Genomic DNA, 27,886 nt, shown 5'->3' on the forward strand with positions numbered 1-27,886 from the left:
GCAGGGGGTGGGGACCAGAACCTGCTCATCGTGAAAGTCATCCAACCTCCCCCCCCCCCCCCATTCAGTTTCATCCTCTCCTCTTCTCTCCCATCCCCCGGCGCCAGCTGCACGGGAGCGCGCAGCGCGTCCCCCTGAAACTCTCCTCCGCGGCGGCGCGCACGGAGGCGGAACGCCTCCGTGCGCGCCGCCGCGGAGGAGAGTTTCAGGAGGGGGGGAGACTTTCGTGCAGGGGGGGCTGCCTCAGTGTCTGTCGGCGGTGATCCAGTACCGAGCGAGCGAGCGAGCTATACGGGAGACACTTACCGTCGGGGTTCACGACACTGATTTTTGGCAACGACAGATCCGTACCCCGATCCTGACAGGTAAATCCGCCGGCTTTTCTCTACGCCTCCGCGGGGAAACTGCCTCCAAAGTCAGCCAATGTCCCGTGAAAGTGACAGTTTCTGTGGCTAAGGGGGGGAGGATGTGCTCCGTGTCTTTGTGCTGGAGCAGCTCACGCCGTGGCCACTGGAGAAGCCCTGCCGATCGCACACGTTTCCCAGCCCCGCACTTCCACACGGGGCTGCTTTTTCGAGTTGCACGGGGGGGAAAAAAACAACACAGAAATGCGCTTTTGGACGCGGTTGGACGCGGACGGGGTCCGGGACGTGTTTGCACTGGGATGTGATAGCGAGGCCTCTTTAAACGCATCCCTTATTGCGGAGCGCACACGGTCCGGGGGGGCAGTGTGTGTGTGTGTGTGTGTGTGTGTGTGTGTGTAGTTTTAAATAACGTCCCTGCACGGCGTGTTGACAGGTCCGGGTGCATTAAAAAGGCATATTATCTGTTTACACAACAAAGAGGCGAAACGCTTTCGATTCGGATTGGAGCGGATCAGTACGGGCGCAAGTCAAGAGTCGGGCAGATGGATAAGTTGGCTAGCTTGCTCTGGTTTTAAAACTCAAGATACAATCGTTTAACTTTGCATGCATGCATGCATGTATGTATGTATATGTGTGTGTGTGTGTGTTGGGGGGGGGGTATTTACACACGTGTCTATTGCCACTGACATCAGCCATCATCAGCTCGCTATTGAACCCAGTTTGAAATTGCACCGAACATTTGATGCAAAAACTAGTATGTCTGGTATGATTTACAGTGGATTTGCAAATGCATCCCCCTCCAAAAAAAAAAAAAAAAGTCAGCTTCCACATGCGTTGGACGTGTCTCATTTATGTTAGTAGCCCGAGGACGTCTGAATGAAATAAAATTAAGATTTGAAAGCATTACCTAATTAAATCTGAGCCTTTTCGATAATGGCAATGAATGTGTTGTTTTTGAGTGAGAAAACACGTGCGTTTAAACCTTCCACATATTTTTGTTGTAAAGATGATGCACATGCCGTGTAGAAGGTGCATAGGAAACAGATGTTAGATGTCATATTATTATTATTATTATATACGACATTGTATTGTGTGTATGTATTGTATGCTGGGGCATTAGTAAAGGGGTAATCTTCAAAATGGGGAAAAAATTAAATAAAGTTCCAGTTGACAGCCACGAAAGTGACACTTCAATACAGTGGGATTAAGCTCTATTAAAACGTCTGCTGGTTTTAGGACCGTTTGATGCATGACCAATATTGTTATCACTTAAATGAAGAAGTGAAATTACCATAGGCAATAGACAATTGGCTTTTCATATTCTTTTAATTGATTCCAAAAGTATTGCTACCATCATTGATTAGTATACAGTCAATAGTAAACGTTATCTTTTAAAGAAATTAGAATTGTTTTAAGTAGGCTAATATTAGAAATGTATTTTATACATAAGTGAAACGTGTGTATGCACTCTTTTCTTTTGTATTTTGCTTTGCTTCAAGCAGTTCCCCAGGCACTTACTTGTGAGAGGCTAAGAAGTGTAAGAGAATATGGTGACAAGTTAATTGTGACTTTATTGTAATGAGGGGGGTAGGTTGTAACTGTGCAAAGCAAAATCCTGTACGTTTTGAACATGTGTAAGCATACTGATTTGAGAGGTAATCATGATTGTTTTATTTTTTTTATATATGTAATTCAAAGGATGTAGGGATTTATTTTTAACTTTATCTTTAAACACACACACAATTCTGCAGTGTGGTTGTGCAGCGTGATACACTTCCTGTTTGACAGTTTATGTTCGGTACTGAAATACACACTTCAAATTGACAATGAGTCTTCTGATACTTGCTCCTCAGACACCCACTGTGCCAGTTTGGTCTCAGTCATTTTGTGGTTTGCTTGTTTCATGATTCACCTTTATGCTAAAACAAGTTCTGGGATTATTGTTGTTTATTTTCATCAGTAAACACTTGTAATACACATTTGTAATATCAACAAAAAACAAACACACAAAATAAAAAAAATACAGATAAATAATCAAGTCACCCAGGATCTTATCATGGGAGAATTATTGTCTACCTAACATGTGGGTAATCCTGCAGATGCTTTGGAGGGGGAACTGATGATCAATTATAAACATTATTAAATTGTTAACCACAAATATCTAGTCATTTGATGTTTGCATTTTTACAACAGCCAGCCTTCATGATGTATAGGGTGCAAGTAATGGTGACTGTAAATCTGGTCCAAAGTAATGGCAATTAAAGTGCAGGGATTTGTGATTTGTAGGACCAAGATGTCCAGTGAAGTGCAAAGACCTGACGACAGTCCCAGTACGAGTGGAGGGAGCTCGGATATAGATCAGCGGGAGAGTGTTCAACAAGAACAAGAGAGAGAACAAACACAGCCCAAAAAGAAAGAGACTAAAATCTCCAGCAAAACGGCTGCAAAGCTCTCAACAAGTGCTAAAAGGTAACACTCTACTGCCTTTCTGGGTTATTAAATTTTTTGGGTGCAGTTTGCAGCGATGTATCCTTGAGAGTAGGAAAGTATTCACTTAGAAGAAATACTACTGAGATAAAAATTATATAAACAGTAGCTTTAGTGGCAGAGGTTATTCTTTCCACACTCTTCTGCTTTTGCAGTACTTTCAGTCTGCATAATCGTTTTTTGTGTATAGAGCACTATATATTTATTTTCTCCTTGACAGACACGTCACTTAATAGTTTGAGATTTACACAAAAGCCCAGGAGATCCTACCTTCACATCAAAGCTGAGCTATTAACTTGACTTTATGATCTTGGCCAGTGTACTTTCAGTGTCTCAGTCCCTGGGCTTTTACAGCTTATGTTTCAAAGGCAAAATCATCCGTGCTATTCCACCAATTCTCAAAACAGTTAACTGTAAAAACATAATGTAAAACCCTTAACAAGCTCTACAGCCACTTAATGGAGTGGCATTACTAACAAACATGTGCTGTCTGAGTGATCCTTCCTACAACTGAAGGTATTTACAGCTGATGCCAACAGTTGACACTCGTTAACTTTCCAAAGTAGGAAGTAGCGACCCAGTCAACACCACTTAATAACTGTTTTTCAGCTGGCAATAATAAAAAAAAAGGGCTAAAATAAGGGATTTGCTTAAGGCACGATGTAGCGTGTGTGACATGGATATTTGTCAACGACATGGGCGTGTAAAGCACATTTCCATTGAAGAAGCAGGTTTCAGTGTGTGCAAATAGCTTTGATGAAGCAGGAGTCTAATTGGGCGGTGTGCCGCTGTGGACTTACCAGGTTCGCCTGCTGCTTGCGCTGCTGTAGCCCAGGATGCAGCTACTGCCCACCGACCCATGACTGGCACATATAATACAGAGCACCTTCTTGTATTTCTTAGTTGAAACCCCTCATGTTGAGCTTGTGGTGCCTCAGGTAGTCAGCCACGGAGGCAGTGAAGGAAAGGAGCCCAAATATATTGTTACTGCTACAAATCAGATTTCATCGCATTCAGCAGGTGCAGCGGGGGTTTGATGGACATGACCATTTTTTTCTTCCTCCCTATTCCCCTTTCCCCTCCTGTTGGAGAAGGGACATATATTATCATCACTTCTATGATCGTGCCACACAAGGCCATGAATGTAGCTAGTGAGGGGACTAGGGTAGTTGAATTCACCTTATTATTTGCCCACCTGCAGGAATAGTGTAATTCCTGTGGCTACAGAGAAGCAAGACACTCATTAAATATAATACAGGATTGTATATTACTTAAAAATAATATTGTCTTGCATTATTTTTACATTAATTTGCATGTGCAGACACTTATTGGCTCCTATGGTGTTGTTTTGATAAATGAAAAAGAGTTCCAGGACATAATTAATGGGTTTTATATTTTTGCAAGGTGTATAGAGTTGAGACCTACACATTTAATTTTGCAAACATTGAAAACATTTGGCAGCTGTGCAAAATGGTGTATGAAGCATCCACAAAATATACTTAAATGTGGAAAAACTGAGTTATTGCAGCTCACTGTGATTCATTAAAATATTAATCAATAAATTAAGTCACACCTGGTGTTTTTGTCTACTTAGGCTGATAGAATTCTTAATTGGACATACTTTAGACTGCTTTTCCTGGTATAGATAGCTGCTGCCTCTCTACCATAACATCAGGATATGTAGCAAAATATGTAGTCTATTATATTTACAATGTGTACCCGCACCTTATTCCCATAAGAAAGTACCAGGGCTTTTATTATGTAATATAAGCATTGCTTGTTTTGAAATTTGACACTTGTTTAGCTTACAAAGGGAACCTATTGTGTTTGATCTGTGGTAAATAGATGTTGTGTATGTTGTCAGATAAAGTATGCAGAAGCATGCCTGTTTTGTTTATCTAAGAGAGAGGATACAAATGTCTGTATAATCTCACAAAGCCAGAAAGCAAGGTTTTTTCTCATCCTATTAGAATCATTTTCATATGTATTTGTAAAGAAGCTTACAGTGTGTCTTAAACTAAAACTTTCTTTGTGTTACCTTTAGGATTCAAAAAGAACTAGCTGAAATTACATTAGACCCACCTCCTAATTGCAGGTAAGCACAAATGGTTATTTTCTCATTTGGAAATTGGTTGTGGGATGATTTTCAAGATGATCTCTTCATAGCAGAGAGTACTCAATGGACGTGCGATTGACTGAGGTTTCAATCTGTTGGTTATGTGAAATTGACTTATTAAATGTGTCTTTACACAGGCAAGTACTGTAGGTCGTAACATAAATCAAGTCGAAGTGGTTTTCATAGTTTACCATTACTGTTTATTTCATGGGAAGTGGAATGCTTCTGTGATTGTCTTAACATATCAAGGCAAAAGGCGGACGAGATAAGTAGCACTCACATGTAATTAAGAATCGTGTATATAGTTATGACTGCTGAAATAGTTAGATTTTGTCTACCAAACATAAATTGCAGTGAGGTGCAAATGACAGCTCTACTATGCTGTAAATATCCGGGGCAGTGTAAGGAACGGATTTAATCTCAATCTATCAGGTTTGAATGAATGTTGGATTTTGCAGCTTTCTGAATGCGGTGTTTCTGTAGCTGTTGACATCTGTATTTCTCAAAATACCTTTTGAGCGAATTGAAATTAATACTGATTGCTATTAAAGGAAAAGAAGAGTAAATCTAAATGTGCACAAAATTAGCATTTTATATCCCAACCAATTTTATCATGTTGCTGCTTTTCATTTCAAAGTACTGTGATGATCAAAGCTTATCCAATTAGTTTTTCTGTTCCAACATCATGTTGTATTCAAAACAAAACAAAACAGTGCAGTGGTTTCAAAGGTGTTCATATCAGTGAATACACACTATGGGCTGTACTTTTTCTTACAAACGTACTTTGAGACTTTTCAGAAAATAATTATATGTAATATAGGCCTACACCCTGCTAAATTACATTTGATCTTACTTTGAAATTGAGAATTAGGAATACTGTGCTGCACAATTGAATTCCATGTTTTAGGCCAGTTAACTGTCTCTCACTTGGCAGGGTAAAGCACTTTTTAAAGGTTTGGAAATATGTAAACGCAAATAGTTGAAGTTTATGCCTTAGAACAAACCGTTTTACAGAAATGAGTTTTGTTTCTAAATATTTCACTTATTAAAATAGTACGGTAGAATGTGCACTACAAGTTATTTTTGTTAATCCTAAAGTCAGTGCTTGGGTAATTGTATACCCAGTTTTATCTAAGCCAAGACGGCAGCACAAGCCACATACTAAAGCAGAGCTGGCACGGACTTCCACAAGAGCTTTCATGGTATTGAAATTGCAACAAATGTCAAATGATTAGCTTACCAAGAGAAAGACCTTCTACGCCACAGCTTTGCTATTTTCATGATGAATGGATTCACTTTGACCGTGATGGCAACTGAGCATCTTTCAGAATACACAGATTTTTTTTTTAATGCCTGAGCTCGGACTTTCTGTGCTGTGTGATGGATGACCGATGCTGGGACAGTGTCAGATCTCTTTGGTCAAGTTCTGTCTGTTGTTGTGCTTTGATGGTTTATATATATATATATATATATATATAGTGACTCACCATTGAACTGCCTGTATTAACCTGTTCTACAGCACAGATCATATCACACTTCCCACTTTACAATGATACCAACTCAGCCTCCACAATTGTAAATTACGGAAGAAAGGGTCCTGGGATTTTCGCGTAACATGTAATAGTTTATTTTGGATGTGTTGAAGAAAGAAAAACATACATGTTCATGAGCTGAAAAACAGCTTGAAAAGGAAATCATATCAAGACCCGAAGAGATCTATGAAATAGATTAAAAATTCTCAAATAAGCAGCCCCCTTGGCACAGGGTTTCTGCCACAATGAAAAACAAACAAGCTGTAAATAGGAAGGCCCATGGTAACTCTACAGATCGGAGCTCATTGTAAGTGGATTAAAAGTAATTTGTATTGCTGCCAGTGGGCTTTGAGACATTTCTCTCTCTCTCTCTCCCCTTATTTCCAAGGACTTGGTATTATTCTGCTTAACCATGAAGGACTACAACCTCCACTTTACAAAGCATGTTTACTAGCAAAACATTTGAGTTGAATACTAGCTGTGGATGTAATAATAGAAAGGTTGGAGATATCAGGTTCAGACATTAAAACACCTGACTGTTTTGTTGTGGTGCAGAAAATCGTGAGCTGTTCTAATGCATGCAATTAGTGCTTCAGTTCACACATAGATTAAACACAAAGATGCATTTTCTTGGTGTAATGTGAAGAGCTTGTGAAATGTAGCCTAAATCGGAGCTTAATTTCTTTGTGCTGTTTATTCTGTGAGGAAATGATCACAGACAAGGTCATAATACGCTACAGATTTAGTCTTTGAGGAAAAGTCTGAATAAATACATTGGTCTGTGCATCAGATCCCATACAGATCTCTGGCTTTGCAACAGCTGAAGGGTCTCTATGGATGTGTGATCATGCCAACTATTGGTTATATTAGAATTCATTCACAATTCAATCGATTCTTCTTTTCTGAAGGAGGAATGCTCAGGATCTGTGTGGTGAAACTGATAAGGATTGGATTTTTTTTACCGCTGTTGGTTTTGGCTTGAATCCAGCTTGAAGAAAAATGTAAATCATTTGGTTGGTCTCAGATAAGACTGATTAAATTAGAACACCCTTGGTCTCAGAAGAAGGTGGCAAGAACCAATAGGTATGCAGACTGTCTAACACTGCCCCCTCATGCACTTTGAGAGAGTGATCCCTGCAGGGCAGGATTGAGGCATATTATTAGACCAGTCTAGGGAAGATCACATGGCGGCTGTCTGAGTTCAGTGTGTCTGATGGATAGATGAAAGACAGAGGAATCTTCTAGGTCTATGCATGTATCACTTTCCATAAGAAGTAAACAAACACTCTGCACAGATAATAAGAAATAGACATCCTGCATATTAGGAGGAAAATTGTTAAGGTTATTACTGGAAAGATCTGAGAAAAATCCCCAATGTGATAAACGTTTATTTATTTTCCTATATAGTGACATTATCTGACCAGAATATTCTGTGACCAGTGATATTGCAACCTAGGCTTTCTGTGTGCAAAGTTTTGAGTTTTACTGTATTGATATGACATCAAAAACAACAGTTTGTGTGCAAGATGGATCGGCAGATCTTGGCTTTTGGGCTTTACAAAATTACATGAGCTCTCCAAATGAAGTTTAATTTTCTTTTATTTCCATTTTGTCCAAAATCTCTACTTGAAATACCAGTTTATTATTAGAAGCAGAATTTATGATGCCATAATTTACTTATAGTGGCTACCGAGTCTGTTATGGAACGCTTCAGATAAATAATGAATGATGATTTCATAGTTGCCTGTTATGATGCTTATAAAAACATTACCAGTAGTCGGATGGAGCACATAAATAATTGGCTGAGAATATTAAAATTGCTTCAGGTGATTTGTATACTTTTGCCCAGTGTGGGAGGCTGGGGGAGGGATACCATTTAGCCTTATGCTGTTTTATTTGTACCATGTGATGCATGTAGAAGTCGTAGTGCATTAGTAAAGAGCAACCCTTGTGAAAGTTGACTGAAGTATGTGTGCAGCTTTCTGGTGATGGTCTCGTGCTTGTGCTAAACTTTTAATTGCTTTGCCATGGTTCCCATTGGCTCCTATAATGCTTTACCATATATCTCCATGCATTACTATGATTTCTGTACTCTACTACACTACAGTATATTTACTGTGAGCAACCACATTACACCTTTACAAGTGAGCCAGTTTCTAAGAATCTATTTATGATTGCATGTTATATAATGTAATTGAGTTATATAGAAGCTTTTCGAGTAAGCATGCTGAGAATGGTGTTTAATATTGGAGATTAGGGAAGGCAGTTATTATATAGGCCTACCTCATTAGATTCTTTGTCATTTTTTAAAACACTTCCTCCCTTGGGCTTTAAAATCGGCATTAATGTAATGCAGTCTGTTTAACGTGGTAAAAATAAATGAAATCTTATTGACGTGTTTTATTTGCTATAACCAGGAAATAAATGATAAAGAAAAAAGTGTAAAACTAAAAGATGTTTTTGATTTTCTTTTAATTTGACTTTTTTTTCCCTTCTGCTCATTAACTAAAGGAAAAATATTTTTCACTGGTTACAGTTACAGTTTGTCAATCAGAATTTTGATTGAAGGTGCCAATGTGTGCTGGAACCATTTGTAAACAGCCCGAGCGGATATATTCTATTATGTCGTTCTTAAGATGGCATTTGCGGCGATTGTTTTGAATCACCATATCCTCTCAATACTGCTGGAGCCTTAATGATAAGAATTCCCATGGCACCAGTGAAAACAATGAGGATCCTCCGAGAAGATCAGTCACTACCGCCGCATTCTGCATTACAAAGCTGCACAGCGCTTGATCTCTCATCGATGTCCAAAAAAAAATGTTATCCGCGATCAGTGGAAATATCCTGGACCATTTAATGATTTTGTTCATATAAAGATTCCTGTTCTAATTACACTGTAAGGCATATTTAATGAAAGAAAATTAATACAGTCATAACGTGTAAATACATCCTGCATGTGGGCTAATAACACCTATTAACAACAAAAGTTTAAAAATGCAGTATAGGTCCTCTATTTTTATATTATTGCTGTTCTTTGTTTGTTGGGTTTAAAAGAATGCTCAGCTTTTCTATTCAAGCCCATTGTCCTTGTGGCATTCTTTAAAACAAAGTGTTAGAAATAGAGAGAAATTAAGGCATTGAAAAATATTGTCACAAAAAGTGATATGTGGGCTAGTGTTTTGTTTTATTTATTTATTTATTTATTTATTTATTTATTTATTTATTTATGGGGAAAAAATAGGAAAAATATTCTTTGCCCAAGGAGAGGAAAAGACTACTTCCTGACCTTTAATTTTGTGTTTTAACAAACAAATTGTTTCCTCTAACTGATTTTTAAATGCAGAAGTGACTGTCTGTTTAACTAATCAGGGAGAGCTGGGGAAGTACAATTTTTGTATGCTTTGTTTACCCATTAATTGTATTATTATTATGAATAATAATAATTATAATGCATATCTTACCAGACAAGCTTATCCAGGGTGATTACAAATTGTTACCATATAGCCTGTATCAAATTATCTTTACGTACAATTACCCATTTATACAGCTGGGTTTGACAGCACTGTCCTCCAACTCACACCCAGAGTCCAGAGCACTGACCACCATTTCCTCTTCCCTGTGCACACCAGGGTGGCATAGTAATGTTTGATGGCAGCCTCAGGAATGTCTTACTAAGTGGTGCTGCAGCATTTCTTCTGTTTTGTGTTATAAATGAAGATTTAATTTTTAATATTGTTGTCAAGACATTGCTGGTGCTTAGCGCTGGCATGCAATGCAACAACTTATTGCCTCTGTAAACAGAAGATAAGGCTTGTTTTTTTTCTTGCAATGATAGAGAGCAACTAATAAAGGCTTTAACAGTAGGTACTGGCACACGTCCAATTTCCAATTTGTTTATGTGGTTAACCAATATTAATGATGTTTCACCAATAAAGACAAGCCACAGGAGTGAAAAGACTGTTTCAGGTTCAATGTTGAAAATTGTACATGAGGAGAAAGTAGTAGCCATTAAACCACATAACCTGTTAGAATTACAATCAATTTAATGTTAAAAGCAATTTAATTCTATTTAAGTGAGTAGGGAAGCATTGTAGCTTAAATCATAAAATATAACTGAATGCTGTTGTCTAAAATATCCATACAGGCAGGCCCATCTGCATATTTCACATTCCTAAAAGGAGCAATGCGTCTGTCTTTACTGTTTTTATCACATCAACAAAGAGACAAGTTGATTTTTTTGTTGCTAGACAGAGGGGTGTATTAGATGAACTGATATCCAGCTGTGATAAGTTTCAGGTGGATTTTATTAGAGCATTTTACAGCTCCTAGGAATCATATTGGACTATATTATATACTTTATACTATCAGTATTCCCAGTGTAATCATATACAGGGTTTTGATGAAATTCAGCATTTGAACAGTGCTATAAATCCAGTGTAGGATTGTACTTAAGGGGGATACGTAAGTTTATAAAATTGAATGGTGTGTTTACTCTATGCAGATTTTATGACTGAGAGAATAAAGATATGAGTGATTGATTTTTATCTAATTTAAGTATTATTATTTCATGGTAGGTGGCCTTTTAGATGAAAAGAACAGATTCAGAATACCATGATGCATATGGTTTACTGTAGTTATGGTTTTCTGCATCATTACTGCTCTGTGTCGACATCATCACACAAGTAGTCAAACCAGTAAACAGTGATGAGGAAGATCCAGTGGTTTGGTTAGGCCATGACCACATTATAAAACGGCCTTTCTTATCTCATAATCACAATAATTCGGGATCTCAGTATTACCATTGTATTATCTCATGATCTCGATATTACAAGCCGCCATCTTGTGAATGTGAGATAACAAGTCCAGACATCCTGAGATAAATGATCTCGCGATCTTGAGAAATCAGATCTGAAATCCTCAAATCGTTACATAAATTAAGTTGTGATCTCTAAATTAAACAGATTGTTATGCGAGTATTTTAAGTGCGTGTGCATTTATTGTTTTACGACATTAGGATACCTACCTACCTTGAACACTGAAGTCTTCATTTGATACAGGGATTAAAATTAATCAACCCCTTAAAATAATCAGCATTTTTTGTCTGAACAGTGATATTGCATTACAGTTAACTGGGAATTATTCAGTTGCATGGTGAGCAATGGATGTTCGTGCCTGTCAGAGTTATGGTTAGCAAACAAGCTGAAGATCTCCAGGTCAACAGCGCTATTTCACCTGCTGAACAGGTATTATTTGTGACTATTCTCTGAGATGCAGCACATTATAGTGTTGAAATGAATTATGTTTCCCTTAAATGTGTGGTCTTACAGTACGAGAGTCCTCTTATGCTCAATCAAGTGAAGATGGAACCTTCTTTCAAAGCGTATCATTACCCTGGATTTGTACTGCATTGATACAGGCTATACTGGGTGGAAATGAGACTGGAGAGATGTGGGATTTCTTATAAGCATGATTATAAAAAGTGAAGCTTACACAAATGTAGGTTACTGTCAACTGCTTTGAAGTAATGGCTATTTTTTATGGCAATTTAAATGTATTTCAGATATTGCAATGACCAAGGCCTTTTTAACCATCATCTCTCTCATTGACCTGTTCCGTCAGACTATTCTGTAGATCAGAGCAAATCAGCACGCAAGTCTGTCTCAGGTTTGCTGGATATTTTGCAGTGCAATCGAAGGCTTACTCACTTTACATAATGAACACCTGACCTTAGCAAAGTTCATTAATGGAATGGATTGTACAGCAAAATTGGTTGAACAAGAAAACGCTTTGTATATTGTCCTTGTCATTGAAATACAGTATAAGATTGGATGGGTTCAACAACCGCAACGTTTTTAGAAGGCATACAACATTGTGTAGTTGGACAGCAACACAACTGTAGTGCCCAGAACCTGTCAATATTTCTAATGGTGATGTCAAGCTTTCCTATCTTTATCTTCGAATGGAGTTTATTCGTATTCAGCTCAGAAGTAAGCTGGTGGCAGTTTAACAATATATGAGCCATTCTTCAAATTCAGGGCATCATTCTGACCATTGATTAACTACTGAAATGAAGTTATAAATATTCATTAAGAACTAGGGCTGTCTGGGCCTCTGGGAGCACCAGTCTCACTCAACATAGTATATATGCTGTATATCTGCTTGGAACAGTCAAAATCCCGGCCTTGTGTTTCAGAGGAAGATTAAATGAGAAAGAATCCAACTTGCTTTGAATGTTGAAAGATCACCTTGAGACAAATAATTTTTTGGATAGTTTGCTCCCGTCTAAAATGTGAAACTGATATAGGCTACAATTGCCATTATATGAGAGAACATGATTGTCATGAGTTAGATAATTAACACCAAATGTGACATAACTAAGGTGCTGCTAATATGTCAACAACCTCCCTTTACTGAAATATCATGAAGAAAGTGTTTTTTAATGTCATTTCAGCCTTCTAGTTTGCCACAGCTTTTTAGTAAAGTTCAGTGATTAGTGATTTCAAGTTATTCAGCTGATTCCTGCTCCTTTTGTGCTGTGGTTACAATACCAAGCAAACTGCACTTTTGTTTGCTCAGCTCTGGTTATTTGTTGGCCTTACAATTGGGTACTATCTGTGTAACACTTTAAAAGCTTCAATATAAGTGGCATTAACTAACAAATGTAGATATTTGCAATAGATAGTATGTTTGTCAAACAGATATTGGTAATTCATGCATTCTTTTATTGTCTTTTATTATCATTCTCTAAATCTTGAGACTGCTTAATCATTACTTAACATATGGTAATTGCCGTTACCCTTTGATTGACGCCTTTTATAGCTTTGAAACGCAGTCACTGCTTCAGTGTTTATCTCTGACTATATTAAGTCACATGTAAGCTACTGCGCGGTCCCTGCTCTTCTGCCTTCTCTTCATTACAGTTGCTTCAGTCTGCCTTTTAAACCTACACAGTAGTTGAGACATTGCAGATGCCAAGTATGGTCACTTAATTTGCGCAGAGATATCTTGGCATCAAGGAATAAAGCACTCAAGTTTGGCATCTCAGACATGGATGTAAGCTGTTTTGGTTGAAGCACTTATATCAGCAATGATCTTGAAATTAGGCTAAATTCAGCTTCCAGGTAAAAGAATAGAGTGTACTAACACCTGTATAACTGATGTCCTCCACTCCTAGTGGTTTGTGCAGCAGTAAGAAACAAAAGTCCTAAAAGTATAACACTGGAGTCCATAGGGATTTTACTATGAGTATAATGCATTTTGTGAATGGCCAGCATGGTACATTTTCTTTATAACAGTTCTGATTTTATTATATAGTTAATTAAGTTGAAGCATTTGTACTCCTCTCAGAATCAAGGTTTCCATAACCTTGGTTTTTCCTATGCGCCACAGAGCGCAGCCACTGACAGGCCCTCTAAAAAACTAATCATTCCCTTGCTACACTTTTACAATTATAATTACAGTTAAGCCACACAGAAAAATATTCTCTTTGCTTAGGTGTAGGGAATACATTACAGGTAATTGAAAATAGTCTATAGCCTGTTTGCCAATCAGTGTTCACAAAAATGCTTTCACTCGGTTATCAGCCCAAGAAAAGCTGTTTATGGCACTGTAAAATGAACGATTGAGCAATGAAACATTTCAAATGAGAACTAGATTGCTTTGTAACTTATATTAGTGATTCCTTGGGAACTGAAGACATCATCTTTACAGAAACCCCCCACATAAAAGTCAGAAATAAGCAGACCTAATGTTATACAAGACTGATTACTTTCAGTGATTTCAAATGGAGTGCTTTCAAAATGGCAGTATTGACAGATTGAGCTAGCTGTCAATATTTTTCCCTGAAGGTCTATTTTTGTACTGTGGTCGAACAGGATCTTCCAGTGGGATGACAGGGCATGACCTAATGAGACTACACAAATATTGTTTCCCCTCTGTGTCTTGCTGTATATTGTTGCTATATTTGTAAAGCTGTGATGTATTACACCAGCATTCTCTGCTAATTTTTATAGCTTACTTGTACGGGGATGTAATCTTTTTATAGTACATCTAGGTTAAGTGAAACCTCAGGAGATGTCTTTTAAAAGAATGGTTTCATCACACAGCAATGTTTCAAGACTCTACAAATGTAAAAGCAAGCATCATCAAACACTTCAAGAGCCACACAAAATGCAGTGGAAAAAAAATAAGATCTATTCACTTTTTTGGGGGTGTTTTTGTTCTTTATATTTTACCGTAGATGGGACTGGTGAATATTGATCCCTTTGCATATGACGGTAGTTATTTGTTTATGTACAATCTGGGTCAGAATCGGTGTTAACACGTGGGCTAATACAAAGGGATTGCAGCAACATTTGTTTTTCCTACTGGTAGATGCTTATCACTCTGATATTTCAAAACACTTCTGTGGCCTCTTCCTTCATGCTATTAATCATTAAATTGGTATGTCAGAGGTCCTGAAATGTTATGTGAATTATCTTGCTTAGAAAGATAGTAAACTATTTGAGAGGCAAGAGAAAATGATAAATCCAAAATATAAACACATTTTTTAAAACCCATTAAAGATAGACATTTTGAACCCAGTAAGCTATTTAGAAAATGCCAAAACATTGCTTTTGGATGTCATTTTTTTGTCTTAGCTGTATAAATATTATCCTTATTTAGAGATGTGGTGAAACATTATGTTTTTCAATAATAATTGTTTTTTCTTTAGTTGACTTGGATGCTGAAATCTAATTCCCTTGGTTATAAAGGCAACTTGGTTCACACTGAAAACATGAGAAGGGTCAAATACAGTACTTCAGCTGAATACAAGCATTTTAAAGGCAGAAAGCTTTGAGCAGCCTCATTATTTTGTGCCTGTGTAGGCCTTTTTATTTTCCTGTTCTTTAATATTGGACATGTACAGAACCACTTTATTTAAAACTGTTACAGGGTGGACTAATACTATATTGTTATCTCTACCTATCTGTCAGTAGCATCAGTGCATTCACTATCACCACTATCTCCTGGCCAGATCTTACAATAATTCAGTGTAGTGCCTTTTTCCTAAATTACAGATTTCTTTCACTATATTTTTTTATATAAAGATGTATAATCATTAGGTTTTTTTCACGTTCCTGTCTAACTAAGGTTGTGAGAGTTTTTCTTCTGATGGAATAAAGTCACCTTATTCTTTGTGCTTAGAAAATATAAAGTTATTATACATTTTACATTTATTAACCTTCAGACAGCCAGTCGTGGCAAGGGCACTTATTAATTATAGTCTTGTAAGGAGTAGCCTTTAACAACATGAAATTAAGCTGTTTGTGTTTTGTTTTATGTTTTTTAGAGTCGTTTGTACTGTTCTGTAACCTTAATACCTTCTGCATATGATGGAATGTTTATAGAGGTTAAAGCAATCACTTGCAAGTAATCACATGTAGTAAATTTGCATTTTTAAAACTGTAAGCTCTGATTTGTGTTCTACTATAAGGCAATGCTGCTTCATTCTAACCACTATTGGCTCTATCATGTATATAACTGTCAGAAAGTCAGGTCTCACTGTATGACCTGAGAAAAAATTACCTGAAATGTGGTAGGAAATGATTTTGGTGAAAGGCTCTTACCTCAGTTGCATATTCCTTGAGAGAGGCTCTGCTGCACTTCATTGCAGCAGCACTGTTATCTTGCTTGCATGTACTTGCTTTCCTAAAAGTATGGTTCTCTAGCATAATGCTACCAGGTTCATTTCCTCTCAATACCACATGCATTACGCATACCTGCAGTTTTTAATAATAATATCATTTGGGTTCGCTTTTCTCATCTAACATAATTTTAGGTAGGTAGTGTAGTGCACAAGAGGAGACAAATGAACTGTTTCTCAATATCGTCTTCTAAATACAGAGCAAACTATAATGTTCAATATATAAATTACATCATAAAGACAACATTCAAAGCTGCCTGTTTCTACCAACTCAACGTAGGAGTGTATTAATGCACACTGTGCCTGTGTTTCAAGCAGAACAAATGATTCTTAAAAGGACTAGATTTTCTAGGGGGAGATGGGAGGTAATTCTACCAAAGATTCAGTGTTTTAAACAATATCAGTTCTAACACAGTTTAATCTCACACTGATGAGTGGAATTAAATTATTCAAATATGCAGTAGCCAAAGGATTTTTTTGGGCATTAAGTAAAATGTTTTAAGTGTAATCTAACTCTGCATGTGAAGATTGTAATATAGTGTTGGTAATGTTCGTGGTGCCTCATTTAAGATGCTGCTCTTTTAAGTTGAGAGATGCAGAAATGGTCTTCCGTTGTGTAGGCCTAAGACCACTATGGAAACGTGTGGGAATGTATTGATATTGTGTTTTTCACACTACAAAATCATAAAATGTGTGTATGTATAAGTTATAGAAGACATGCATACATTTAGGAAGCAGTTTGACCTGTCGTTCACTTAATTCGTCATGTGAAAAGCATGCAAGTACAGGCAAACGCACACATATCAAGAAAGTCACACATGCAGGACTGAAAACAGTCGAGATATTTTTATGCATGCGCTCAGCATGGGAACAAGCTTGGGTATTAGATTTTGGAAGCTTGCCAGCGTCACTTTCTGACACATTACACTTCAGTATCATGCGGTTTTTAGATTAATTTTCAGGCTATTAGAAACATAATATAAACTAGCTGATTAAATATTGTAAAGATATCTACACGGAATGTTTTACTTATTTATTATTTCTTGATAAGCAAGGTTCACAGTGAGAATAACCACTTCCTGTATCACTTCTCATCCTTTTTGGAACTGAACTGTGCTGAGCCTTTTGTAAACACACACATTTCAAGTGATAGATTTGCACCATGGTGAGTCCAATTACATTCCCTGTGTAGTTTTATGTAGGCCGATTTATTCATTCATTTTCAGTTGAGCTTCTGTTCAAAATCTACCCTTTACCCTTCTGTAGCTCATCTGGAAACATATATTAGTATTTGTAGACGAAAGAATGATTTCCTCTCGTTTGGAGCTTTTCTTGTTAACATTCCTGAATGCTTTACGTTTGTTGAAAGGAAAGAAGCTGCTCAACCTAGGGCAATTTTATATCCATCCATCTGTGGTTACTTGCTCCAAGGATGTTAAGACTATAAATACAAAGCGCAGTGCCTGCTGATGGCAATGGTTAAGTGGTGACTAGGGATCTTTAATTATACTTATTCTGTTATTACTCACTTAGTTTACCTGAAATACAGGGGCTTATTTAATTAAATGCCACACCTAACAAATTCTAGGGAGTATTTGCCTGCTGAAATACTGAACTTGACACTAAAATCCCAAAACATGTAAGACTCCAGCATCACTGTTGGAACATGATCTGTGTTTTTGTTTTTTTGCCTAGTTAATAAGTATTACAAATATATAATGGCATTACAGAAAGTCAAAATTGATTTAAATCCACGTATTGTAGTCCTACGGTATTATCTTGCATCATCGGTGGCTTCGTGCATTGGTTACATCATTCAGGGAAACAAAGCTAGTGTTATTGTTTGTGTGTATAGAACTGACTGAGGGAAACCCTAGATGGGATTTACATGAATTACTGGCAATATACTTTATAATATGGAGATCATTCATAGCAATTTGTTTTCCCAATTTACCATATATAATTATTATTTTCAATAAGGAATGGTGGGACCTGACAATTCAAAATTAAATTCCAATTAAGCTTTTGACAATTGAATCAATCAGTTTTCTTTTAAATGGTTAATTGTGTATCGTAATGCGATGCCACTCTTGCCTCAATGTTTGTGATGCCACCTGTCTTAGCAGTACTCAGATGGGCAGTTCTCCAAAAGATATCGCTGGCTGAGCTGGGCCCGATCACTCGCAAAACGCTCTGTTTGACAAAAAGATCAAGTGAAATGTGTTCCAGAGCTGAGAAATAATAGAGAGGAGAGATTTGGATATCTTGTCTTTGTGGGAATTGCTGTGGAAACCTATTTATTCCTGTCAAGTATGTCAGTTATCAGACCTTTAATCATCTTGAGGGATGACTTGGATGGATTACCCACAGATGTAGCACAGAATGGAAAACATTTTAACAAATAAGTTTCAAGTTTTAAAATGATAACTGAAAACCAAGGGTGTTCAAAATGTTCATGCAAAGCTGACACATATCCACAGGTCCTGCATGGTACTGCCAGTCTGAATCCAAAATAAATTTGCATTGTAAAGATAGGAGGCCACACAGCCTGTTGTGTGACAATTACTGCCAATATACTTTGCAAAGATATCCTCTTTGAAAACACTTGTAACCCTCATTCAGATTCTGTCAAACACATTTTTTGCATTCTTTAATCTGCAGTTGTTGAAGTATACTTTACATTCAGTGCATTTTATTTTAAATAAATAAGCATTAGTGTCTGTACACCTTTCGTGCACAACTGTTAATTTATATGATACTCAGTCTTATTTGTGTTGTGGATACCATATGTCTAGCTCCTTCCACTTTCGTCAAGTGTCTCATTATGTTGTTACAAACATCCGATCCGAATCGCTCAGTAGTTTTTCTGTAGTATAAACCAAATAATGTATAGCGATCGCTCCATTATTGTATTCCAACACCTAAACACACCAGCTGTAACCCAAGCTTCAAACAGTAAGGCGGTTGCAAAGCGTATAATTGATGTTGAATAGATTATTTGAAAAACGAATTGGTTAGCTAAGGTAATTAACCTTCTGGAATGCTTTTGGACAATAAATACAGCGTGGCTTCTTAGAAGTGAACTGCTTACTGTTTCATTGTTTTAGAGAAGTATTATTACGTGTATTCCGTGTGATTTTGTTGAATACACGCTACATGTCATTAGAATACCTTCTCAAAGGACCCAGTAGGAAGACTGTGTCAATGATTTTATATGAATATGCAGCATCGCAGGATTCATGGAGCAACATCTGTGTTGATATTTAAAATGTAACACGAGTGAGAAAAAGAAAAAAAAAAAGGTTGAATATATTTTTTACACTGCTTTCAAAAGGTGTTCAGATGGCAAGGAATGTGAATGTACTATGTTTTGTATATAGCCAACATGATTTTCCCCATAAAGTGTAATCACTAGGACCATAAAATTCAAACTGCAAGTTCATTGATTGTATGCAGCAACCTCCCAACCTCCCATTTTAAATAAGGAAAGCATTAATGTTTAAAGCAGGTCTTGCAAGGACTGGATTCGTAAAGCATGTTTATGAGGAAATGTCATCCCTCTTCTTTGGCACAATAAGCATTTAACATGTGAATACCTTTTACAGATTATTCTTATTTTGTAATCAAATACCTGATGTTATAAAAAGAGTAAATATAGGTTTGAACCAATACTCACTGTTGTAGCATTGCAGGAGTTAAACCACTTTTCACCATGCTAATGCTGCACTTAATTTATTGCCCTTTAAAATAAATTCTGAATGAGAGTGATATTGGCACCACATGGTGTACACACAGTAAGGAATCGTTTCTTTGGCGGCCATTCCTGGCACAAATGCTTCTAATCATAGTACAGAAAAGAGAGGTTGGTGGGGGGGGGACTTCAAAGGAGAAGACAGCTGTTTGACATGCCGCCAAATCAAATGTAAATATAATTTGAAAATAGTTGAGAGAGAAAAAGAAAAGAAGTAGCAAACAAAAGCATTCTGATAATCTGGTTAGTGAAGTTTGCTATGGAGGCAGCGATATTCCTTTGAATGTCTCAGGGTGCAGAATGGCTGCCGAATTTCAAACTGCTCAATCTTAAAAAGCAGAAGAAGAGAAGAGACTCATTTTGGACATTAAGTTAACTAAATGGAACTTCTTGTCACCCCATTGTTGTCCTGAGATCCGTTTTCTGAAGAACAGTGAGGAACAAACAAAACTTTAAAGTGTTTTTATTGTTTGTTTGATTGTGCATGTGCAGGATATATTTCCATTCACATATGGATTGCTGTAATTTGGTCTCATTTCCTGGCATTTGATTCTGTGCTTTTATATCTGAACAGTTGAATTATGAACAGAAATAACTGTTTTAATATGTCTGTAGGGGATGCCCCCAGCATGTCGTTTTAAGAAGGAAAGCTTTTCCATTTTATAAAGATGACTCAGTGTATTTCCGCTCTCTATAAATAAATGTGGTGAGAAAGTGGTTTTATCTGTATCTCCCAAATAATTTGCCAGGCAATCAAAATAAAAAGGGTAACAAATGTATGGCTAAATAAATGGGGAAAATCAAAAAAGCTGTTTTTCTGACAAACTCCTTCACAGTGTTTGTTATAAAGCACATATCTCAGTCTTTTGGTTATGCTGTCGATGGGCCATGGCATAATAGTTAGAATATAATATTTTGAATACACTGTAGAAAAAACTAGGTGTTTTTCTGGACCAGATTAAGCAGCTTTTTCATTCATATGTTTTCTTGTTATGGTCACAAGCGCACTTCTTTCATTTGCTTGTGGGAGAACAGTCACATTGTTATATTGCTACTGATCAGCTGTAGGTGTACAGAACTAAAGAGCCTTTCTGGACAAAACAGACACAGGTAATTCTGTGGTTAAAAGTGTTGCTTTTAAAAGTACACTCTTTGAACAAATCTTTCTTCTGTGTTCATTTTAACACAGACACCTTGTTGAACATATTTGGAAGAGCGACAGTATCAACAAAATAAAAATAAAAGCTGATGAATTTTCAGTGCTAGGTTGAGGTTGAATCTAGCTTTTGTATAATTGGAATCCTGTTTAATAACAAGCTTCATGAAAGTCATTTCCTTTATATCTACTTAACACAACCTTGTGAATGGCACCATAAGGTTAGTGGTTTAGAAACACAGAAGATAGCAGTGTGTCCCTCTAGCAAGTCTGCCACTGGGAATTTGCTAAAGCTGTATCATGTAAAACATGTTAGCATTTAAAAAAAAAAATATATATATATATATATATATATATATATATATATATATATATATATATATATAAAATGTTTGCTTTCTCAGACTGTAGAATCCATTGTACACTCTTAAAGAAAACATATAATGATACTATTTATTATTACTGTATTTTGTTCTTTGTATAACAGGCTATGCTCACAAACAAAACACTATATTAAATCAAAATATTATGTCTAATGTCAGAATTTAATTGATATGCTAAATTCTTTGGGGGTGTTTTTGACTTAATGTAATGGAATGATGTCTTAATTTGTTTAACTGTAGTACAGATTCCTAGAAATTGTCCATTTAACACTTCTAAGAGGTGAAATTGCTGTTGTGATTAACAGTATCATGCCTTGGATCACAGAGTTTTAATTACAGTAGGTATGGCCCTTCAATAGCAACTATCTGTTTTGTTTTGTGAGTTTATGGCAATAACTTGTAGTGGCCTTACTTAGCACATAGAAACAAGGCATGTTTAACATTCCTGCATTACATTACCTTAAGTCCTTTTGAGGACCCATGTTTGCTTTGCTTGTGCAAACATACTGTAGTTCTTCTATACAACCTGTATTTCTGTTGTTAAACCCAAATATCGAGGTTATTTCAGTCAGCATCATAGTCAGTGTGTTGTTGTCACTCATTCAATGTCTGCTTTTGCTTTTGATTAAGCTGTAAAAATCGCTGCTTTCCCTCAAAGCGTGGATCACGAGGTCAGACATGTAAGAAGCTGCAATAACATTACAAATGCTCAACTGAACCGAGCTGAGCTGAATTGATAGGCTTATATACAATGTCAAAGCTGATATAAAAATATTGTGGGATTAAAATTTTTCTCCTTTTGCCAGTATTCTTATTTGGATTGTGTATTATCCAGCAGAGCTAGGCAAGAGTTTAGAAGAGTTTACACGTATTGTGTATAGATTCAGATCTAATTCAACGGCTCAGTCTGTCTAGACCAAAATTGGATACTTTATCTCCTGGTGTAATAGTCAAATTTTGTCAACAATAACAGCATACATTACTATACAGCTACAGTGTGCAACCAAAAATTATTGATTGCATAAAACTTTGGTGGCAGATTTTCTGACAGGACCATCCTTGAAGTATTGTGATTTACAGTAAGTACGTGTTTTTGTGCTTTATTATTAAAATGATCGTGTACATGAAAAAGACATTGATGTCTGATATGTCTGTGGAATAGGTACATACCTTTGTAAGGGAAATTATATAAAAATGAATTGTGCAAATAGTAAAGTATTTAATAAAAGGTCATGATGACACAAAATCGCTGAACATAATACTGCAGTTGACCTAGCATTATTTAACACTACATCAAGTGGTCTTCAATGTGTAGTAATATGGCTTTTATAGAGGAAACAAGATGTATGAAACATAGCAAGTAGGCTAATGATGTGACCTTTTGTTAACATTGTTTTTTGGCTCTAGAGGATTAAATCATATTTTCTTGGCAGAGTCTTTCCCTCTGATTTCACTTAATTTTTTTGTCAGTTGGAAAATCTCCTGTCTTATAATCTTTCAATGCAGTATTCAGAGATAAATTGCCATTTATACGACAAAGATATAAAATCAATAAGACGGCGCAGTGCATGAAGAAACGTAGTCTTACAGCATGTGGAAATATCATTTAACAGATTCTCAAAAGAGCCATCTTTGACATTGAAGGAGATTTCCATAATTTATGTGCCAACAGAAGGTGCTACACGTAGATTAATAAGAAGAACTACAGCTGCATTTGAACCATGAATGCTTTGGCAAACTTTGATGGTTGCTTTACAGAAGTCTCTGAATGAAACTCACATTTGTTATAACAATGAACATTGGCAAGATACCAGATAACACAAATGTCAGTTTTTGGTGTATGTGTACACCGAGCCTACAGTGGTCTAGAAGAAATTGTTTTAGCTGTGTCATTTGCAGAGCTTTTAGTTTTGATAATATATAATACAATCTAGACAATGTAAGACAGTAAACCTAACATTTTCTTTTTAATATTTTAAATATTTAAAAATTACATGGTAAAAGATGAGAATTGTTGTTGGTTATTAATTATTATAATGTTCAATGCATGAATGGAAAAAAGTAATGTTAATACATTTCATTTAAAAGAAGAAAAATGTGGAGCTTTTTTTTTTTTTTTTACTTTTAAAGATTTACTGTCATTTTTCAATTCATTTTCCATTAAAACAGATTTTCTGGGCCCTGCTGATATGTATGTCTATGTGTCCAGAGGGTTAAAGAGACTTTGTAATCCGGCTTTATAATGTCGTCTTTATCTTTTTCTCAAATATGTATTCAGTGATTTTTTTTTTTTTTATGGTCATATTTAGTAGTACAACATTCATTAAATGTATTAATTTACTACTGGATTATGATCTGTGAATATGGGATGATTTGCAAGAATAGCAGATACCATGTGAAGTATAGTATTTTACATCATTCAGTGAAATGGCTTTAATGAAAAGATCTTGTAATGAGAATCTGTAACCTTATGGCTTAGAAAGATCAGGGAGTATACTGTAATGTGGAAGACAGTCGTTTACTGTATTTCACTATTGATTTCACAGGATGTTATCTAATCGGTTATCAAATACACTATCCTTGAAACACACACTGAATCCTTAAGCAAACTTTGAAATCCTGATCAGTTATGATGCTACAACACCTTCCAAAAGCTTGAAGATTGGATCCTTGAATAAGACGAATCATTTATTGGTTTTGGCAGAAGGCGTGAGAGACCCTTGGGTAATATCTTGTAATGTCCTTTGCCAAGCTGTGTTTGTGTGAACAGGTTTTCTTTTGCATGTTGGTGTTTAAAGGTGGGGATGGGATATTATTCCAAGTCCTGCAGCTGTGTCTTTCTAATATTGTGCAGTCGTGCGGTATAAAATAATAAAACTCAATAAAGAAAAGATTGCATCGTATCATATATTATGACAGAAATGATAACACCTAGCCTACATAGAAATAGTTCGGAAAAAAATTGTAGTGCTGATTAAATAAATACCAGGAAAATATTCATGCAAGATGGAAAGAAACTCCTCTGAATTGTTTAATGTCAATCTTAGTTGTTTGCTCCAAGCTGAACATTTTTATTTTAAGACGTATTATGTCTGTGTCTGTGATGATAATGTGTGCACAGCTATAGAACGGCAGCAATTTTTGTCCCCTGACAGGCATCAGAGACCTTAACACTCCCTAAAGCCGTTTGCTTTCACTGTATATCACAATACGAAATAACACGTCTATATTTTATACCATGTTGTCAATTAAGCAGAATCCTGGGCTTCCTTGACATAGATACAATTAAATGAATGAGATCAGGCTTGTGCTCAGCAGTCTGGGTGTTTTAGTCACCAGTGAGCCTCCTGAAAGCCTACCTTAAATGCATGACTTCATATCACATCATATAGTATTAATCTACGGTAACACAATGAAGTTTAATGGTGTGGCACGAGCAGCAGTGAGCTGCAAACCAAATTGCTGAAAAGCAGCTGTGTGACTGCCATGAGTTTTTCAAAATATAGTTTTTGAAAACCTCAGGAAATGTGCAATATGTACAAGAACGTCTCCTAAAGCAGTTTAGATATGATCACTGTGCAATCCACAGAAATTAGCAATACTACAGTATCAGCACAATGCTTAGGAACATACGGAACATAAGAAAGTTTACAAATGAGAGGAGGACATTCGACCCATCGTGCCCGTTTGGTGTCCATTAATAACTAAGTGATCCAAGGATCCTATCCAGTCTATTTTTAAATGTTCCCAATTTTTCAGCTTCAACCACATCACTGAGGAGTTTGTTCCAGATTGTGACAACTCTCTTTGTGAAGAAGTGTCTCCTGTTTTCTGTCTTGAATGCTTTGAAGTCCAATTTCCATTAGTGTGCCCGGGTCTGTGTGTCCCTGCTGATCTGGAAAAGCTCCTCTGGTTTGATGTGGTCGATGCCTTTCATGATTTTGAAGACTTGAATCAAGTCCCCACATAGCCTCCTCTGTTCCAGGGTGAAAAGGTTCAGTTCCTCAGTCTCTCAGTAGGACATTCCCTTCAGACCTGGAATAAGTCTGGTTGCTCTCCTCTGAACTGCCTCTAGAGCAGCGATATCTTTCTTCAAGTGTGGAGCCCAGAGCTGCACACAGTATCCAGATGAGGTCTAACTAGTGCATTGTACAGTCTGAACATTACTGCCCTTGTGCTCAATTCTACTCTTTTGACAATATACCCTAGCATTCTGTTTGCCTTTTTATTGCTTCCCCACATTGTTTGGATGGATAAAGTGAAGAGTCCACATAGACTCCTAGGTCTTTCTCATGCGTGACTTCATCTAGTTCTATTCCTCCCACAGTGTAATTATAGTGGACATTTTTGTTACCTGCATGTATTACCTTGCACTTTCCCACATTGACACACATTTGTCTTCCAGATGTCAGCCCACAACTGAATATTATCTAAGTCTCTTTGAATGTGAATAAATGTGACAAGTTTGCTAACACTCGCAGAGTCTGAATCATTAATGTAGAAGCAAAGGCCCTAGTACTGATCCCTGTGGAACTCCACTAACATCCTCACTCCAGTTAGAAGCGACTCCTCTAATCGACACCCTCTGTTTCCTATACATCAACCAGTTCATAATCCATCTACTTACATTACCCTGAATGCCTACAGCTTCCAATTTGAGGATCAGCCTTTGGTGTGGAACCTTATCAAAAGCTTTTTGAAAATATAAGTATATCATATCATATGCTTTCACATGATCTACAGCTGCAGTTGCATGTTCAAAAACTTCTAATGAATTAGTAAGACATGATCTGCCTCGTCTAAACCCATGTTGACTATCTCCAAGAATATGGTTTTCATTAAGATGCTCCTCTATTTTCTAATACTGTTCTAATTTTTTCCAACATTTTACAGGTGATGCAGGTGAGACTGATTGGTCTGTAATTTCCTGGCTCAGTTTTGTCCTCTTTCTTGTGGATTGGTATGACATTTGCCGTCTTCCAGTCAGTCGGCACATCCCCTGTTCTAAGTGTAATTTGGAATATTTGATTTAGTGGCCTATAAATAATTTCCCTCATTTCTTTAAGTACTGTTGGAAATATACCATCTGGCCCAGGTGATTTGTTTGTTTTTAATTCTGCTAGTCCCTTTAGTACCTCCTCCTCATTTATCCTGATCTCTCTTAGGGTTTGACTGGACTGCTTGTTAACCTGTGGCATGTTATCTGTGCTGTGTACATGTATGTTCACGACAATACAAGACATCTCTTGGAACCTGTATGGAGAAGTGATACATTTCACAATACATGTTTTTTCACCATACACCATATAGGCTAGCCTTTCTACATCAGACTTCTTGTTAGCAGAACCACTATTGTAGCATATACATTTCTCAGCTTCTCGGGTTAACCTCACCGGTTTGCTGGAACTGTTCGAGTAGCAGGGTAGTATACTCCCTGTTCCTGAATGTCCCCATTAATGCATTTCTGACTTCATTCAAAATTCTGCAGTGCTACGTGAACTGTTCTGTTGAAGGGTTTAAGCCTGGAAAGTGCTGGAAAGCCTTGCCTTATTTATGGGAAAACTCTAAGCTGAATTTGTCAGCCATTAGCTGTAGTGATTTTTGTATTTATTTCAAATCAGAATTGCAGAGAGTCTGCTTGAATCCATGCAATCTTGACCAAAATGCTGCTTTTTTATATAGATATAGTATTTTTATAATGAATTAAAACTGAAACACATGGTTGGCCCTAACCTTGGTATCACCCTTAACAATGGCTTAGCAATAACTTAACTTGCCTTCGGATATGTTTTTACAAGCATACTTTTTTAAACCAGCCTAGTACTCAATGACACCCCTCTGATTATTTTCAAGGAATGTGTAAAGATTTGTACACCATTATATTCCAGGAATTAACTTTTATATTTATCTAATTACTTAGTAAGTAATCTTTTCATAAAGACATTTAGGCATATATAAGGGGACTTATGGAAGCTTTCTATTGCCAAAATTAAAAGCAATGCGTATGTTGAAATCGAAAAATGATCGGCGCTTTGCTTTGCAAATTTGTCGTGCCATAATAAAAAGCAATACATGTGTTGTTAATCAGTACAAGTTTATTTTTGTGTTTTAACCCTTCTGAATTGCTTTATAGCATTGTTGTATTTTAATACCACAATTAAATGTAATAATAATGCTTTGCATTGCTTAAAGCAGCGCGATGGCAGTGACTGAATTAAATGCAATACACAATACACAGAACAGCTTCAGTACGCCTTGGCATAGATTCTACGAGTCTCTGGAAATCTACTGGAGGAATGAAAATCTCCCATAAGTGTTGCATTGGGTTGAGATCTGGTGACTACGATGGCCATAGCATATGAATCACATCATTTTCATACTCAAACCATTGTCATCCTGGAAGAGACT

General features: G+C 36.7%; 1 protein-coding gene across 1 annotated transcript in view; it reads left to right on the top strand.

Moving 5' to 3' along the window:
• The first annotated feature begins 217 nt into the window (after positions 1-217).
• Positions 218-27,886, top strand: part of LOC136760352 (ubiquitin-conjugating enzyme E2 E2) — a 105,036-nt gene continuing 77,367 nt past the window's right edge. The window contains exons 1-3 of the mRNA XM_066715714.1: positions 218-365; positions 2,652-2,834; positions 4,897-4,947. Of these exons, the coding sequence (XP_066571811.1) occupies positions 2,659-2,834; positions 4,897-4,947 (227 nt within the window). The 5' untranslated portion in view covers positions 218-365; positions 2,652-2,658. The remainder of the gene's footprint in view (positions 366-2,651; positions 2,835-4,896; positions 4,948-27,886) is intronic.

The sequence above is a fragment of the Amia ocellicauda genome, chromosome 10, assembly GCF_036373705.1.
Source record: "Amia ocellicauda isolate fAmiCal2 chromosome 10, fAmiCal2.hap1, whole genome shotgun sequence".
NCBI classification, from domain to species: domain Eukaryota; kingdom Metazoa; phylum Chordata; class Actinopteri; order Amiiformes; family Amiidae; genus Amia; species Amia ocellicauda.